At 36.1% G+C, this 19801-nt stretch overlaps 1 protein-coding gene across 3 annotated transcripts in view; it reads right to left on the reverse strand.

The window, feature by feature from the left end:
* Positions 1 to 233: 233 nt before the first annotated feature.
* Positions 234 to 19801, reverse strand: part of SEMA3A (semaphorin 3A) — a 164262-nt gene continuing 144694 nt past the window's right edge. For all 3 annotated transcript variants that reach the window (XM_031506947.2, XM_077783668.1, XM_031506946.2), the window contains 4 exons: positions 15023 to 15180; positions 11749 to 11816; positions 6064 to 6206; positions 234 to 4542 (listed from right to left, as the gene is read on the reverse strand). In XM_031506947.2, coding sequence (XP_031362807.1) covers positions 4087 to 4542; positions 6064 to 6206; positions 11749 to 11816; positions 15023 to 15180 — 825 coding nt within the window. In that variant the 3' untranslated portion in view covers positions 234 to 4086. The remainder of the gene's footprint in view (positions 4543 to 6063; positions 6207 to 11748; positions 11817 to 15022; positions 15181 to 19801) is intronic.

Consider the following 19801-nt stretch of genomic DNA (forward strand, 5'->3'; position numbering starts at 1 on the left):
CAGCAGCTATGCCAAAAGATAGGCTGAAGATAAGTTCATGCCTTTCATTTCAGGCTTATTAGTTTGCAGCTTTCAAAAAAGAAACAAAAAATGCCATTAATACTAATAGCAATCCTTCTGGCCTAATAAACAGAGCTCATACACATTGATAGCATTATACTGACAACAATGCACTTCATATGCTCGTGGAGGTTACAGGGCACATTTCCGTGTAAACAGTCAAGACACTGAACTTCAAATATTTGGAAGAATGTTTATTTAACAACTGAATACATGCTAAAAGAAATAATTTACAGCAGCAGTTTCATTACACTTTCTCTCCAGTTTTCTAGTTCCCATCTGAATTGAAGTGATAAATACAGAAGTGGAATTATTTACTACCCAGTGAGAAATAGTTGTTTAAAGAACAAGCGCACAACTCAGACACTGGTATAGCAAATAAACCACCTTATCACCTGTGTGGCAAAATCTTGCATTTAAGTATTTTGCTGAACACACCGAAACGGAGTACCTCTAGATAACAGTACTTTACACTGTACCTCCTTATCTAGTCAAAAATATTTACATCTCTTTTGACTAATGTGTAGGTAGCAAAAACTGAACTATTAAACACATACCATTGATATTCACTAAATAATACATAAAAAGGAACAGTAAATGCGCATTCACATGCATTTAATTTAATTTTTTTTACATAGTGACTTTATTGGGTCATGGAGATTTAACTTTGTTTTGCAAAGATGCATGTTTTCTCAGTTTGATGTTATAGTTTAACATAACCATACAGTTTTTAGGAGCCATAGAATGAATTCCCATTTCAGTGATCTGTGCAAGTGCAAAGAGTAGATGTATAAGAATAAAATTAAATATATTTTTTTCCTTGCAGATGGATACCTTAAAACAATGAAAATAGATCTTTCCGGTTATAAATGAAGTCCTTTATTTCTCTCCAGCTTAAACACAACTTTTTACTTACTTCTTCTAAAGTCTGTAACTAGAGGTTTAAAGGGTTTTATTGGTTATTTACAGAAATACCATTTTAATTTTTATTTTCAAACTTTGTGTTGCTTTTAACAATAATGACATAAATGGGGGTATGAATCTTACTGAAGCTGCAGAGCACCTTTCTATACATTAATTCATTAAGGCCTATGCTTTTTGAAAATAAGTTAATTTCACATCAGTATTAAATGTTGCTTTAACTTGACCATAACATGAACTTAAAAATCAAAAGTTTTCACTGTTAGCTTGATCTTTTGCCTTCTTCTTTATATAAACAAACACAAAAACTTAAACAAGACTATTCATGTCAGTGAGGACTGGGCTGAAGTTTGTAAGATATGATCATATCAATTGTTTAATGAGACTGCCAGGTCATAGAAAAAATGTTGCAACTTCCGTAATTTTGTTCCCACAGATTATCTCTCTCAGTATAGAAAAACATATCTTATAATTATGACTTTACTTTCCTCTTCAGACATTGTGAAGGAGGCATTTGGTTCAGTTTATTTTAAAGAGTTCCTATAGAACCAGTTGCTATGAACACGGAAGAGAAAAAAAAAGTTACATAGAAATTCCATGAATTTGTAAAAAAGGAAACAAAGTGATTTGGGTTCTATTGAAATCAATTGGATGTTTTCCCACTGAATTCTCTGAGGTTTATTTTAGAACTGTTTCCTTTTGTAAGAAAAAGTATTGTCGTAACTAGATGGTAGACAACAGCCATTCACAAAAAGCTAGAGAATGTTCTGTGATTAAAATTAAATAATTCATTTGACAACAGTGCTCAGAAATAAACCATATGCTGAGTTAAAAAATTAATACTTCTGCTCAGAAAAGTTGAACATATATTTTAATTAATCCATATTCAGCACATCATGAAATAATGGGAATTTACCAGCAAACTGAAGGTCACAAGAGTCAGGTTAAACATAACAGAGACTTAAAGCTGCTTTGAAAATAAATTCCCAAGTGCTTTCTTAAATCATGGCCGTACAGCCTTGTCCTAGATTATTCAATGACTTTTTCCTGAAGAAATAAATGACAAAAAAAATCCTGCAAATTCATCCCCTCCAAAGCATTCAAAGGGGACTGAAGTAACTCGAATCTTAGTGAAAATCCAATTTCTACAGAGGCAAGAAGCCAAGGCTTCACTAAGGAGAAGGATACTTGAATTAGTAAGTGGCAAGGAGGCTGGGGCACATTGTGAGAGATGCTGTCACATCAGTTGTGTTATATTGTGTCTGATAAGGCTGGTTGATAGTGTAGAAATAAATTGATAAATTAAATACCACAGAGTGAATAACAAAAAACAGATCAGTCATCAGTGTAGACACACTTTAATATAAAAGCTCCTTTAGCAAACTAAGGATTTTGTTCTAGTAATTTTCCCCACAATGACATTATACTTGAAATTATGTCATTTACAGACTCTACCAAGATAAAATATGGGAGGCTGGAGAAAGATGATTTCAAAAGAACTGGACACCATAGAACTGGGGACCAAAGGCACATCTGTGCTGAGGTGAATAAATCCACTACTTATAACTCTAAACTGACACTCGTGATGCAAGTACATTGTCTGTTTCACTCTGTTGCCCTCCTGTATATAGAACAAGACAGAAGTGCAGGACCAAATTTTCTGTCAGTATAAACTAGTCATTAAGATGAACTTCACCTATTTACTACTTCATCTGATTTCACCCACAGGTAAAATTTTCCCTCAGCTCTTAAAATGGGGAGCTGGCTTTAGGGTTGTTATTTACATGGCCTGTTTAGTGCTGTTTCTGTGCATTTTGGTGATCTGGCCCACAGAAAGAACAGAGCACTGAGAGTCAGTAGTGTGGACAAATCCCTACCACAGAGCTGGGAGCACAACTCCTTAAACTGAATGTGAGCTCTGCTCATGGATATATGACAGTCTATGAGCATCAGTATTTAAATATTAGCATTCACAAGTATGAACCGAGAAAGCAAGAGTGTAATTAGCCGAGGGTATTTTAATGCTATTTGTTTTTTTAATTAAAAAAAATATACAACTGAAAATCAATGCTCTCCTCTTCATTGGTTCAATCTATAGCAAGGTATTAACAAGTTGAATAATTTCAAATACCATACTTAGAAAAACAGAATGCAGAATACTTCCATGCTATACAGTGACTTTCATGTTAAAATAGCTTAGTTTTAAAATTGCTTTGAAGTTACATGTCATATAGATTATTGACAGGGGAGGAGGTTAATTGCACTGTGACCAGCTCCCCTGGAAGTTTTCCCAAACAAAAAGTAAAGCAGTCATAATTGGAAGTTGTCTTTTTTCCTCTAAATCAATAATTAGAAAGTACAACATTTCTAAGACAAAAAGTCTAATCTATTTTAGAAAGGAGCTAATGTTTGCTGCATATTTTTTCATGGTACATTTAAATTATACTTTTAATAAAATACATCTTTAGATCAAAGCTGAAAGAAGTCATCAGTAGTAGGCCAGTGTACTCCACATTTTTTTCTGTCCAGATGATGGATGGCTTATGTTGTTCAGATTTCCACAATTAATCTCATTCAGTATTGTTTTTCCTCTTCTAGCACATATAAACAGGAGAGCTGGTAGACAAAACAAGAACAAAATCCTTGTGTCCAATCATGTGTTTAGATGTTCATCAACTTAATGAGTTCATGCAGTTTTATAAATGTCTAGAAATGGTAGTCCTGATGATGATAGGTGGGACTTGTTTTTCTTTCCTGTAAGATGACAGCATGAAATACACTATTTTATTTATATCTCCATCAAAAGAGAAAGCAAAGCTTGCCTGCTGAATACTTGCAGAAGTTTTTGAGCAGTAACCTAGGTCCAGGTGAGTTATCATCCTTGAAACTCTGGTCTTTCTGGTCTTAGAATCAGAGCAGAGAGGAAGGACTTGCTAGGAAAATTAAAAATGGATTTAATTTAAACTTAGTGGAAACTAGTTTGAACTTTCCACTCTTGTAAACATCCACATAATGCCATGAAAAAGTTCATGAATATTGCATTTTTTTCCAGTTATCTGTCTATACAAGTTTCTACTTGGATGAGGTTCCTAGAGGTAATGTAGCTCAGACACTCCGTGGTGCCCTCTCAAATTCATGGGTCCTCCTGTTTCTACCTTTTTTGTTCTCTTGTAGGTGCTTCCACTTATTTGTGTTCACCTGCGCGTTGGCAGGCCTTTGCCGGCGCTGTTTGCGGTCTCTTTTCCAAACCTGCTCACAGAACTCATCCATTGTGTTCAGATTGGGGTGGTTGATCAACTGCATGAAGTCTCTGTACCAGATCTTTTGGCTGGGGGTCATGCTGTTGGTCGCATCCTTGATCTTGGAGCCATCACCATCTTCTTCTTTATGGAGCAGCTCTTCCAGGTGGTCATTATCGATCACCTCCAGGGTCACCTTGAGCAAGGTTTGCATGAAGCCGTGCTCCACAGCATGGCAAAAATAAACACCAGAGTCTCTCCGGTGAAGACTTCGTAGCAAGAGGCCCTGTTCTGTCCGGATCATGTGATCACCCACTTTTATCTGTATTGGGAAAAAGTGGAAATTTCAATGGTTATTTTTCATACATTTGCCAAATTATCCTCTAACCATCCTACTTCTTTATTACTGCTCCTTTTAACTGGTAAGACTTGGCCAAGAATTCCAAAACCCACAAAAAACCCTTTGCCAGTCATTTGTTACCATGAAAGGCTCAAATATTTTGGAAAAACTGATATAATGCCAAGAGTTTGGGGAATTAGGAATTTACTCCTTAGTAACTACTGCTGCTGAACAAAGATCTGTTTGAACTATGTCAGATGGAGTTGCTGGAAAGATTACGGAAGATCTGAGCCTATAATCATCAGAGTAAACATGGATTCATTTGGCTGTATTACTGAGGTCTCGTTATCTGTTAGTCAAATCTAGATCCATTTGCAGGAAAGGTTCTTTGTCTTCCTGTTGCTCCTTACTACAAAAACGGTCATGCATAGAAGTGGGTTCTGCCTAAGTGGAAAATTGACAAACAAGCAACTAAGGATCAAATCTAAAAATTTTAATATTAAAAAAATCAGCTGTTCAAAATACTGTGTGGGGGTTTTTTTAATTAATTCATATCTAGGATGTAACTTCATTCTCTAAATGCAAATGGTGCTGCAGTCAGAACAGAACCTGCGCATAGAGCTGTTTGCTGTTCTCTCAACTCAGAATAAATTCTTAATAATATTCAAACAAAGCAAAAATACTTAAAGCAGCTAATGTAACAAGTCTGAACATGCTTTAAATATATGTATGTATACTTACAAATATTTCAATTCAACATAAAAGTTCTCATTCCCTAGTTTGACCTCCTTACCTACCAGAGTAGATTGCTCTCTTAAGATATCTGTGACCTGGCTCGAACTTGAAATTTTCAAACTTGAAAATTTGGGTGATTAATAACATAAGAATCTTGGTGACAAGAAAATGAGAAAAAGAAAGTATCAGCTTACTGTAATGCAAACAGGGGAAAATAAGTGTTTCTGCCTCAAAGAACACTGCTTTTGAGAAAAATAAAAGTTTCTATAATCTTGTGTCCACTAAAGTTCTCAGTTCTTCATTTTGACACTATCTGCAATAAAGTCTCAGAGCATGCAGCACATGGGATGCTCCTGCCAGACTGTGCTTCAGTCAAACAATATGATTAGGGGAAAGCAGGTAAGCTTTTTCCCAAAGGCAATTTTAAGGCCTTTGTGATATTTAAGTTATTATCTTTATATGATGTTTCAGGTGACAGTTGGATAGCTTTTTCTGTTTCTGAAATCTCTGATATAAACCAGTGTTTTGTGCAGGGAGTCTGAGCAAGGAGAGGATATGAATGCTTGCTGCTATAACAATCTGTAAAACCTATCAGGGACCTTACAGGATTTTATGGTAATAAGAGTGAGAATATGCTGAAGAACAATGGAAATCATACATTCCAGAGACGTTCTGCTCAACTTAAATTATTCTGGGAAGGACACAGACTAAATTCTATCTTTATAGAGAAAATTAGTTGTATCTTTTTTTCTTTTTTTTGTACTGTACCTCTTCTTTGCGATCATCATTTTGCTTCTGGAATTGCCAGTAGACTACGGCACGCTGAGATTTTGGACTGCACTCAAGGAAAGTGCTGCTATTCTCTACTCCATAGATAATCTTTTCCTCCAGGGCCTGACCACTTGGGTTATCTGTTAGGCATTAAAAAAAAAAGAAAAAAAATTGCCATGAAACTAACCCTTAATTGCTATGTATTTCTTTTTTGTTTAGATAAAAACAAAGATAAAAACTCTAAAAATTTTCATATCAGTATACCATTTGAAAAATCTCCATCAACACCTCTATCTTTGTAAGGACTATGGTAGGTTTTTTGGCTTACTGTTTTTCTTTTTTTTCTTATTGTATTTTAAATCTTAACAGCTGTTAACATCTCAATAAATGAAGTTAATTAATTTAATTGTGAAATTTTTTGTAAGTCTCATTATTATTCATCAAGGAAAACATGTAGGCCATGACAGGAATTTTTAATAGCAAACTGTATGCAATGAGAAAACTCAGGGTGTAGTTGCAGAATGTTTGTAATGATGCCTCCTGGGCTCTATGGTCATAATACTTTAGAGCAAAGTAATAAAACATGAGGCTATTTAAAAGTAGAATAATGTGTTTAGATTATGTGACATGCAGTTTGCTGAAACTGTTAATGACCAGGAATAATGTTTTTGAGGAAACGATTTTCAATTAATCATTTCCTCTCATACTGATATAATTTATGGAAATGTAATGAGGTTAATAAACCAGACATTATGGGAGGGGGAAAAAGAAAGTTAAATAAATTACTTCCTTTTGTAACAACAATGTTTCAAGATATTCATCAACTTGCTGGAAATATCACATAGCTATAGGACTTATATGGTATTTGATTCTTCTCCAGTACCACAGAGGCTTTAAGGCATCATGTTTCAACTCCACCTTTTAGCTCTCTGAAATGCTGGTATGGACTTAAGTGGCAACAGAACAATAATCCTGAAGAGTAGATCAGGAGGAAAGGGATGGGGAGGAACTGTGTTGGTTTTATGAGGTTTCCTGACTCCTTGCCAATCTCTTTGTCTTTCTTTCCATTTTTCACATTTGATTTTTAGCACTGGAAAACTAAGGAACTAGTTTTGATATGCTTTAACAGGAAAATTATGTCTATTTAAAATCCTATTTAAAGAGAAATCTATTGTCCAGTTTTGCTCCCAACTGTGCCTTTCTCCCACTGGCCATGTTGTTTAGCAAGCACAGGCTGTTTTTTAGATGTCTGTGACAAAGGTAAAAGTAAAATTGAGCTCCTGACTTATGCTGATACAGAATCACATGTGACTTTCAGCCCTGAGAAAGGATGGCAGAGGGGATGTGGAGCAGAATAAGGATCGGTGCTTGCCCAGTAACCATCAAATGGCCTATTAACAATAAAACAAGAAATGCTTGCCTTCTTCTGCTGGATTGCAGACCTTTTAACCAAGGGAGTGGGGTGTTCTATTAAAAACTGAGTGAAACAACTTTTATGACATCTCTCATAAACCATATTCCCACGAAGAAAATCAGTACAGCAATGGGTCAGGAAGACAGGGAGCAGTGAAGGAATGAATTAGAAAGCAAAGGAACAAGAGAAAGTAAAACAGCTGCTCTAGCCAAGGTGGTGAGGTCTGAGATGGAACACAGGTGTCAATTTGTGTCACTGAAACAGAGGAACTGGAAACATGTGACGAGATTAGCTGAATAAAGTTAGAAGTGATAAGATAAAGATTGGAAATGATAACTGATGGCTCCAGATTTAACACTGTGAATGGCTGACTGATGTACTGAACTCTTCTGTTTCAAGTTAGGAACAAAATTTGCACGGCTGAGCAGGCAGTCAGATATCCTCACGCAAAGAAAAGCTGCTTGATATCTGAACTGGGATCCACAACAGACAGCACATATAGGCCTTCAGCATAAGACAGTAGAAAATACCCCCTTTTATAGCCTGGGACATATATGTTACTACTCCAGTGATGTGTTTCTGGGAAACAGTGATTTACAGACTTCCATAATAAAAAATGGAATCACAGGGGTTTCACCCTAGGATGCATACTCTGTCTCAGGCTCCCATCTTCAACAATAGCAATCTGATAGTTTGGGTATTTGTATTGGAAGTAAGAATATCAAGTCAAATTTCTAAAACTAAGTGAACTGTGAGTCCTCATCTTCAGCATCCTAAAAGGACAATTTAACCAGCAGATTACTCATTAGGGGGCTTGCAGCTCCACTTCATTCTATTTTCCTGAACATGGCTTAGTTCAAGTGAATTACATGGGGCAGAGCATATGTTACACTGTTCTCATTAGACCCAGGTGAGGCAGTTTTCTAAATCATACATATCAGCCAAAAGGACAAACCCAGGTATTTCTTTGGTAAAAGTCTTATGGCCCATGAGTAGCAGCATGTTTTTAAGTACATAGAGAAGTTTATGCTGGAAAACTTAGGTACCTAGAATGTTCTTAGTATCTAAGAATCTGACACAATTTCAAACTTCTGTTTCCTTGGAACTGGTCTATGACATTCTATTGTGTTAGAGAAAACCATGGCAACTGAAGTCCTCTTTACATTTCTTCACAGCTACAGACAACACAATATGGGTGACAGACACACATTGAGAGAGGAAGCCTTTTAGAGAGCTTTCAATTTCCAGTTCCATGGTTTGAAGGAGCAGAAGGCAGGTGCAGAAATGTCCATGAAGTTCATGTAATATTGAGCACATGGAGTGCAAGAAAGTAAGCAGTGATGGAATAATCATAGGATCAGAATGCAGCTTTGGGACTGAGAAGCTGAAGAGACTGCTTGGAAGAATGTAAGTCTAAGAAGTTCAGAAAAGCAGCTGGAGGAATTAGAAAATTATAGAAGTCATGAAGTTGGTAATGAAATTCAGCCCAAAATCCTGTCTGAAAGCAGTAATTCCCAAAATGAACCCAACAGCAGTATCAGTTTACTACCCTGATAAATATCCTTTAAGAACACATAATTTCTGACATAAACAAAGAAGTATGAAAGGCTAAGTACCTATACCAAGATGGCTTTGCAGATGAATGAATCTCACAATACAGTTTATTCAGAGTGATTTTTTGAACTTCCCCTGGGATAAATCATGTTAATAAAAAAGCACCTCTTCTTTAACAAGTTCTTTTTCAAAGCACCCCAAACTTTATTATTTCTTGATAGCTCTAGTATGTTACACTTTATGTAACATTCTCCTTTAGCTGCCAGAAAGGTGACCACACTTTTAGATTTAAACATTAATGTCTGGGCAAACAGCTGTACAGTGAAGGATCCTCAGCACTCTCTAATGTTTCTGTGCAGTCATATTATACTTCTTATATATTTACATCAAAGAGCAACCGAAAATGCTACATAAACCTTATTTAAAACATTATTGCTTCAGACTGATTGCAAAGTTGGTTTCTGCAATGTCCTTAAAAGTTATACTCTAAGACTATATTCTTTTTCCATGGTTTTGTTGGTGCAGATGGAGAATCAATTGACACTTCCTGTAAATGAATCTCTAGACAAGTAGTAAATGATTTTTTAGGCTTGCCTTTTGGCTATAGATAAAACCAATTCTTCATCTGTTGTAAAGGGAACTACTGGTCACAAACAAAGAAAAAACAGCATAAATTGGCATAGGAAATTTATAGGCCATGCAGTCATCTGCACTATTTACTTTTGTAAATGTTTTATGACAGTGCATCTTTCAAGTCTAGGATCCAGAAATGGATTCCCTCGCTATTTTTTGTAACTTACTGATCCTTCTACAGCTGTCTTATCTTGTTTCATATTTGCTTTGCTCATTTTGGCAAAGCTGTATTAAAACTCCTTTTGATCAAGTCTGCCATATAATAACTTTGTCCAGACCTTGAGTTCTCATGATTGTATCAATGAAAAAACTGCATTTCTGGATTACTGTAAAACTGGAATACTCTCTTCCCTTTGGACAGAAAGTATCTTTTTCAGACAAAAATGCTTGCCAAATATTGGAAGATATAAACCCAAAGTGTTTTGAAATGTATTTTTCATCTATGAAAATAAAGAATAGACCTACAGTTGTATAAAACACAGCTAGCAAAGGTTATAGAGCACTAAAATAAAGAGACCTGTGGTAGTAGACCAGTTAATAGTTTTTAGGACTAAAATGTTCAACGACTAAAAACATAAAGCTAAGAAATGCTTCTGCTGGTATTAAAATCAGTGTTTAGTGGCTGGTGAAACTTTCTCATTGTGGAACTGAAAATCTCATTCTCAATATAAGGATTGTCTTATCTTTACTGTGTAAGTATTATCTGATATCATGCATTAGGAAATTTGTGAGCTTTCTACTAGTCACAATTGACTATTTCAAATCTAAAGTAGTTCTAATTCATGAGTTCTCAAAATGCGACAACTATATACTGACCACAGTCTATTCATACACTTTCAAAACTCCTTTTTCCCTCTGATCAATTTGGCCTGAATCTGCCAATCAGAAGTGAAAAGAAAAGCCATAGTACCGTCAGCTGTGAGTTTCAAATGATTGAAATGAAGACAGAGAAAGCTACTATTGGTAGTGAATTATAGCTAACACAAAAGTAACATTTAGAACTATTTACCATTTTTGCTATTACATGGACTGGAAGGACAAGATGATTTTGAGGTATCTGCATTTTCAGCCACCTTTTTGTTTTTCCAGTGGTTTAACCCTGAGATTAGGTCAGCAGGTTAGAGCATGGTGCTAATAACACCAGGGTTGAGGGCTTGAGGAGCCCTGTATGGGCCATTCAGTTCAAACTCAGAATATTCTACATGAAAAGTTCCTGTAGATGTACCACAATCATGAGGAATCACTTTTTTCCAGCAGAGGGAAGCATTGCCTAAGTATTCCCTTGCCTTACAGCAAAATAGGGCGTTTTTAATTTTCTGAGTGAAGGTCTTCTGAAAAGTTTGGCAACAAATCAGTAACTGTGAGAAGTTTGTCAGTCAAACAAGTCAAAAAAGGAAGCTGATCAATACACTGTGAAAATGAAACAGCTGACAAAAAAGCAAACCAAAATATGTCTCAGAAAACCCAAGCTGAAAGCACATGGGGAGATGCCTGCTGCAAGAGCATCCTGATCTTCAGAGCTTTTAGTCTGACAATTGCCACAAAGGTCACTCCATGTTTTGCCAAGATAGTTACAAACACATTTGGTTTGTAATTTGATTTTGTTATCATCTTATGCAAACTATGTACAGCAATGTAGATTTGGACATATTTCTTGATGTCATGAAGGAAATACAATTCCTTTCTGATATAATATGCCTAATGTGATGATATGGTATTATCAGGGAAGAGAAGCAGGAAAATTAAAATGCTTAAACTGTTTATCTGAGGAAAACAAAACAAAACAAAAACAACAACAACAACAACAAAAAAAAAAAAAAAAAAAAAAAAAAAACACACCAAAAAAAACCCAAAAAAGCCCCCAACCAAACCAAAAAAAACCTCAAACCCAAATAGACTTTAGTGTCTGATCCAGGCCATTATAAGCTATTTAAATTGGGATAATGATGTATTATATTCATCTTTTGCAGATGTTCAAGACAATTTCACCAACAAATCATTCACGTGCTTCCTACCCTACTTGTGCAGAGTCTGTAAATGACATACAAATGAGCTGCAGTTCAGTTGTGCCCATAACTCACTGTGATGCTGCAGGTCTGAGCAGTGGGTGAGCGGGTCCCCATTTCGGATGTCTTGTCGTCTGGTGCGCCTGCAAAGATCACGTTTGAAATCTGTTAGTGCCTTTCCCAGGGCTCAGCAGCAACAAATGGAACATTCATATAATTACAGAGGTCACAAGTGCACCTAAACAACACTAGGAAGGAAATCATATTGTTACTACTACATTCTGTGCATTATCATTTTGTAGACTCAGGCTTTATTCTTACAGGTGAAGCCTTCAGAATACATGCCTCTTGCACAGAGATACTAAAGAAATAAATAATGTTCAATGCTAATTATTAGTATTAAATACCAAATAAAATAAAAAATTAAATCTATTTTAACTGTGTGGGCAATATTGGTCACAGATAAATTCATTAAATTCATTACTTGATTCACAGATACAGGGACTGCTGAAGGATTAGAAAATATACTGTAAAGTTTAACATGTATCAAAAGTACACAATTTTGCAAGTACAGAATACATTGAGTATTGCAGCATCTTTTAGATAGATGAAATGTTAAGATGGGTGGATTTGAAGGAATGGTAGTGCTGTATTTTCTACAAAATCTAAAGTAAAAAGCGTACATAATTTCAGCCACCATGGGTTTTACCGAAACATTTCTGATAAAATCTTTACAAAACTGTTCTAAATTGCCTCTAGAAAAAACAAAAACTTGAAAAGGAAGATTTTGAAATGCCATTTATTCTATCTTTTGTAGCTTGAGTCTGAATTCTACCTTTGATTGAATGTCTTTTTAACTCAGTATATTCTTCTCCTAGTTTGAATTCTACTGGCTCTTTTGAAAAGCATGTTGATCTGTGCTAAAAAAATATTGTATTTCAATGAAGAGAGCTTTTTAATACAGTTTTGTTTTGCATGTGTTTTTCTGTCTTTGTCTGCTGTTAGTTTTGTTTAAATAGCTGTGAAACAAAATTCAACTGAGCCAAAGAAAAGCGTTTCATGTGAAAAAGAAAAAAAAGGAGGCAAACAAAGATGTGTTTCAAGTGTGAGTACTTTACTTTAGGAATCGGAGAAAGCCTGAGGGCTTGCAAAATTAGAGGAGAACAAAGAGGATTAGGCTGCTGAACAGTGCTGGGATTTCAGATTATGGTATCCAGCAACGGATATGCAAAAGTCAAGTAGCCTTGTAAAAAGCCCTGTTGGTCCCTCCCTTGTGACAACAGCCCACATTTTTAAAAGCCATTGTTCTGCAGCAGTCTCTTCTCCACACCAGCCCTATTTGCAGGCTCTCACTAACAGCCCAGCATCAGCACATACCAGGAGCTCTCACAGAAGCACAACTGCACAGCTGAGTCCTCTGCCTGAAAGATTTCAACCAAACTCTTTTCCATTGAAAGCTACTAAAACGTTAAACTTGAAATTGTGTGAAGTGCAGCAAAAGCTTTCTTTTCTTAGAAAAAAAAAAAAAACTTAGATGAGCATTTTTATTAAAATTATGAGTTAGGACATCTTAGCACACTTTAGTAAGAAGGAATCTTCTGCTGAATGATATATGATTAAAAAGTGTACGAATCATTATTTCCAATATCTTCATATTACTCATTACCAATGACAAAATCACACCCAAGATATAAGGAACCATAAAAATTTGCTATCCCTTCCTAAATTTTGAAAAAGCATATTTGTAGGATACAATTTGCAAAAATAAACTCTGTAGAAAGACTCATATTACTGTCAATGGAGTTTGAATGAAATATTTAGTTGAGATCTCAGAAAAATGTTGTATGTATCACCGTTGTATCAACACAATAATTTATGAAATATGAACCAGAACACATCTGCACAGGGTAAAGAGAAGTGGTCACACTACAGGAGCTCTGAACTGTCATTTACACTTGTAAAATCCACAAAGAAAGAAAAGCAAATAAAGTCATGCCTTATAAAATCTCACTTAAAAAACAAAGAAGAAGAAGAAGAAGAAGAAAAAGAAACAAACAAAACCCCAAACCCTAAACACAACTATGAGTAAAACATCTGTACAATTGCCTCAGGAATCAATTTTCCCAATATTTCTGGAGCCTAAAATTACAAGAATTTATTATTAGGATAATGTTGACATTTAAGCTGTTTCCAGCAATGCTGATTTAGTCATCAATGCATTCTGAGCTGGCTTGAGGCAATGTGTACATCAGGTACCAGGTGAACAGAGGATCCTCTCTCCCAGTAGCACAGACCTGTACTCTGCTGCTGCTGCCAAAGGGAAACTGAGGGGAAGTGGCAGACACAGCAGGCTTTTCTTAGGCATTTTTCAGATCCCAGCTTCCCAGAACTAACTTTTTCTTTCACAGTGGCCTCCAGAAAAGTAAATTCTGCACCCCAAGTTTTTCCTGTAGCTGTGCAATCCAGTTTGGCCCCAGTAACCCCCACCTCTTAATTCCTGTAAGAAGAGGTCCCAGACACTTTAGCCCCATGCCAATATGAGCTCCATCTGTAGCAGTAAGTTGGAGAGATAAGGAAAAGACAAAGAGCCCTATTTCTTCCATCAGTGTAAGCAGAGGAATGACAGGATGATGTGCTGCTCTATGGATCTTGAGATTGGCTGGGAGCAGGAATTTGTACTAGGAATGCTGAGAAAAGATGAGGTTCAGGGATAGAGAGTAGCAGAAAACAGTGATTCAGTGACTCCTCGTGTTACTGTCTCCTTGAGCTCAGAGGCAATACTCAACCATATTGATTTCTAATACTAAAGAACTTTTCAGAACAAATCAGTCTTTCAGACTCTCCTTGAAAACCTCACTGTTCCCTCTCCTTTTCTTCCTCCTCCAGAGAAACTGCCATAGTATCAGAAAAATAGGAACTTAGCCCATGTAGCTGAGAAAATTTGACTGGCTCTTCTCCTGGAATGAGTCCTTTAGTTTCTAATGAATTTCACAAAAAGCTTTTCTCCTATTAACTCCTTATGTTAGAGAATTTTTTTTTTTTTTTTTTTTTTTTTTTTTGCTGTTTACCAATGAATATAAAGTTAGGAGTTATTTCAGAGACAACTCTTGTCTGAAAATTTTCCTACAGGAGCTTTTTAAGCCAACCCAAGAAGTAGCAGTGGTCACTTTAAATCAACCAAGACTTCATATTGCATGTAGCTCCCACAATGATGTTTTCTTTGGAAGGGAAAGGGCTCCAGTTAACCATCCCTTAAAAAAATCCCCAAAGCCCTCTGGTCATATTGAGACCATCAGTTAAAACAAATAGCAAACCATGCAGACATGCAGACATGCAGAATTGTCCCTACCTCTTAGCAGTGGGGAAGTAACGTGAGCAGGAGGAGCCGTCCCAGGCACAGTAAGGGTCCCTTGCAAGGCAACACTCAGCACAAGCTTTTCCATACACATCACAGCGGTGCAAAGGAAGCTGTGAAACTCCAGTGGCTGAGCCAATGTAGAGCTGTTGCTGTTGTAAAAATGAAAAAAAAAAACAAAAACAGTTTAAAAAATATTGCAAATTACAATTTTCTTTTTCTAGGAAAGCATTAAAATGTTATATAATCATCTGTTAGGATCCTTCCAAATACAATAAAGGATCATGATCATGTTGTATGCTAAAGGAATGAGAACAGAATTGTCCCCAGGGTAAAAAAAAAAAAAAATCACTGGGAAAACACCCAAAGTCAGTGACAGAATGCAATGAAGAACATGCTTTTGAATGTGAACAAAAAGAAAACCTTCAACATACATTTCCTAAGCATTACCTCAATTTATGTATGTATGTGAGGGGGAAACCCAAAGTAAATTATTTCAGACTGATGATACGATATTTCAGTTTGGAAACGGTACTATGCATGCACTTCTTTGTATGTCTGGTAATTCCAATGTTTTGTACTCTTTTCTATAAATCACATGATTTAACTGGAACATATCTTTAGTGATGGGAGAGGCTTTGTTTTATTTTGGATAAAAACCAGTGTTGAGTAGAAGATGCAGTTCAAATGCAGAAGTAAATAACAAAACATGCATACAAAATGAAATACAGCTTTGCATGGCATCACAATAGAATATCTTGTCTCTCTCAATTTCCTCTCTGATATCAAATTAATGTGGTCCACTAGGGAACTTGGCCCCCAGAGGGATATGAGAAAACTGAACTTCTGATCCCATGTGAAAGCCCAAAGAGAGATATTTCAGATTAGGAATAATTCACAAAGAAAACAAATTTAGTGGGACGCAAAACTAGAGGAACACTAAATAAATAGATACACAAAAATTCAAGGGTATTATCCTGGTTTGGAAACACTGACATTTTGCTATCAAACCTTGTCACTCAGCACCCACAGTGGACTGATGAATACCTTTCTTCAAGGTCCTACTCCATGCAGTCCCATGAAGAAAATACAAATATGTATTCTTTTTTTTTTTTTTTGAGAACATAAAGGTGGTGTGAAAAAATAGGATTTCAAGAAATTATATCAGAATTCTTTATCTCCTGCATTTCAATGTCCCAGAGGCACCATTTTCAGGGAATTCAGGGATGGAAGATGGCTATGGTAACCTACCATCTAGACCTAATGAGCACTGGATAACAGGAGGTAGCAACACCAAAAACACTCATAAGAGGTGTTGTGTTAACTTCTTTCAGAGACAGCAGCTTGAAAGTTTATACAGACATATTAATTGTAACAGAAACATCCCGTGCATTTATATAAACACCGGTATTTTCTCAAGGAAAATATGACAAGGAAAGCCCCAGAGGAAAATTCACTGGCAGATTGAAAACTAAACCCTTTCTAAGCAGCTGCTTCCATCTATTATAGTTTCATAGCTGGGTTATAAACCCACATTCTCCAGGCAAAAGTCTCTGACCACACAGGGCTTTACACAAAGCCTGAGCTACACAAACCCATCCCAGTTGGTGTTGTAGCCTTGAGAAGAGAGGACAGGCAACAGACAGGATGAGCTGCTTCTCTCTCACTGAAGTGACTTAATCAAGTACCCACCTTAGGGCTACATCCTGCAGTAAAAAGAGCAGCAATCCAAATCTTAGGTGACCTAACTGCTTCTCAAGGGACTCCTCTTCCCTTTACTGATTATGGAGGCAGCATAGGTCAAATTAGAGCTTCAATTAAGTATCTTAAATGTCCAGATGGTATTGATCTGAGTCCTGTGTAATTGGGGCATTAATATCTGTATAAGCATGTAGGAACGTGTAGTGCAACTAATATAAAAATCAACCCAGAGAATGCACATGGGAAAATAAAGAATGGTGTAATGGTTTCCTATGTACCTCTGTAACCAATTTTATTTTATAAAAATCCCCTCCCTGATTTCTAATAAATGTCTTTAGAATTAAAGAATGACCAGAAACCTAAGAAAAAAAAAAAAAAATGAGGCCAAAAAAGGGTTACTTAAAAACTATATTCCTTGTAGATAAGTTCATAGTTCAGTCAGTGAACTGCAGCATATGTTTCAGGTGCTGCACAGCCTTAAGGCTGCTGCCTTGTCTGCTGCTCTTCTGATCATGGTTTTAGACTCCAGCTGGTGATCATTATTCTGGACACTAACAATATAAAAAATCCAGGCAGTATGAAATTCAGAAAATAGAAATAGAATTATTTGCATCAGTGGTCTGACCTTACTTTGCCATACAACAGTCAAACTGCCTTTTCAGCTGTCTCTTCCAAGACATTGTTAATTTAATGAATGAGATTATCAGATAAAACCAGAGAGTCAAAAAAAAAAAAAAAGTTGTCCTCTAAAAATTCTTGCACTAGTATCAGAACTCAAGAAAAACTGAGGACACTAATATTTTAAGCAATCCAGCGGTTTCTGTTGGCCCCACATTGCTGCCCAAAAAAAGCAGTCTTTCCCCAGACAAAGTCAGACAAAGGGATAACAGAATTCGGAAGATGTAATGCTTAAGAGGAAGAACTTACACAGAATTTTTAAAGGAACTTTAGGAAGCATGAGATTCAAGTACCATTTGATTAATTTAATGTCTTGAGAATCAATGCAGAATAGTTCAGTACACTGTTTAAGTGATATATTCATTTTGAGCTGGTCCTTTCTGTATACTCACTATGAACAGAAATGTTTATCTCTGAATAAAATTCAGTACTTTGTACTACAAAAGTAGTCACTAAGATATTTCTGCCTTGCCTTTGCTTGAAAATTTTATACAAGAGAAACAAAGTTCTTTGTAGCAATTCACCAGACAAGGACTTGTTCAGCTAAGGATCTTCTTGTCCCTTTCCCACGTCACAACAAATACAACAGTTTTTTCAAGGAGCATCACAAATCTGATTCTGAGAAAAAGGTAAGAAATTGCTCTGCAAAAAGTCACCTTTGATTGAAACCCAGGTTGGACTTTTTGGCTTACTTCCATGTTTGTAAGGGAAAAACTATGGAGCTTCACCTGGCAGGCTCAAAGCCAAGAGGTACCATGTCTCCCACAGAACTGTGGGCTGAGGCAGCTGCAGGGTGCTGCAGTGGCTCAAGGATGCTCTGAAGGTTTGTGTCCATTGGTAACAAAGCATAAACTGTTTAAGTGATAAGGTTACACAAGGCTAGGACTCTGAACACAATCAGGAGGAACGTGAAGCTTCAGTGAGAAAATATAATTCCTGTGAGTTAAAGACAACAGAGTGGAGAAAGAATGTATTAAGGCTTAGGCTTGCACATAAAAGCTAAATTTCCTTGCTCAAAGCCACTCTTCCTCAAGGGCCAAATGCAGACTAAGAGAGAGAGACAGAAAGACAGGAGCTTTAGAGCTTAATACAATTTAAATCCTAAGCTAAGTTCCGCTTCTGAAGAATTTGTAGATTTTGTTCTTTAGGAAGAGTAATTTGTAACATAACATATTGGCATGATGGCAAAAGACGTAGCTTTGAAGAACCAGAGTAGTAAAACATTTAGAATTAAGGAGAAACTCCCTGTACCATGTTTTTAAAATTGGATGAAAGATTTGTTAGTGAAAAAATAAAATGAAGTGATTATTTTTAAGGCATTCAATAGAACATGCTGGTTTTACTATTTACTTTTCATGCTCTGGCTTTCCACAATGCATAGAATTATTGTGCTGTTTATATGAAAACCACCCTGCTTATCAGAACACAATGAGTAAAGTGTTTGAGTTATAGAACTACAGTATTTCAAAATCATAAATGTAAAATGGAAACATGTTGTCATATACTAATTTCATACATACTGCCAAAAGCTTGTCATAGTGTATCATGATTCTGTCATTTTTAGCCTGAGGCTGTTTGATTTTTCATGAGTTTTACTCTGCCTGAATAACTTGTGGTTTATGCTCTTTTTTAGCTTCTGACAATTTTAGCAGTGTAAATTTGTTTTCAGAAAACTCAGAAAAAATTGTAATCTCTTCTGAATAACTAAAGATGATTTGGAGGAAAAGCTGTATGAAAATGCATGGTCAATTTTCAAATATGATTGGCTGCTTTAAGGGAATGCACTTATAAAAATAATCCAAAGCAGAGCATTTTGGTATGATGTGAACATATATACAACTTGACAGGTCTGTTTTTAAATATCCCAGTATTCAATAGTACCTTTCTCTTTGTCCTGCCAGTTTTGCTGATTTAGGTGGTAAACTGTTAGAACAGTGTCCCCCCCCAAACATTTTCTGTCAAATACATGAATGCTTTCAGACAACTTTCCTAAAGATAGTGAATTCAGAGTTAAATATGCAGCATTTCAAACATAATATTGGGCTCTGTCCATTACAGAACGAATTCAACTTCTCTTTAATAATGTATAGAGTGAGGTAGAATTTACAAAATTTTACTTATAACGTGCATAATTTATAGTGCATCTAGTCCTGAAAGTAATACCAAATCTCCTCTTTCCTGACAATGACATGAATGAAAAGAAGTTCCTTATATTTATCAAATTAGCCTCCAGATCAGCACATATATGAAAAAAAAAAAAAAAGGTTAACTTTGACACTAGATTTTATGTCTCAGACTCCTGAGACAGGAAATGACAGGAAATGACAGTGGCTGGGATCCATCCACCTAATTCCAGGCAAAGCTGGAAGATAGGCCCCTAATACCCACTTCATT

The sequence above is a fragment of the Lonchura striata genome, chromosome 5, assembly GCF_046129695.1.
Source record: "Lonchura striata isolate bLonStr1 chromosome 5, bLonStr1.mat, whole genome shotgun sequence".
NCBI classification, from domain to species: Eukaryota; Metazoa; Chordata; class Aves; order Passeriformes; family Estrildidae; genus Lonchura; species Lonchura striata.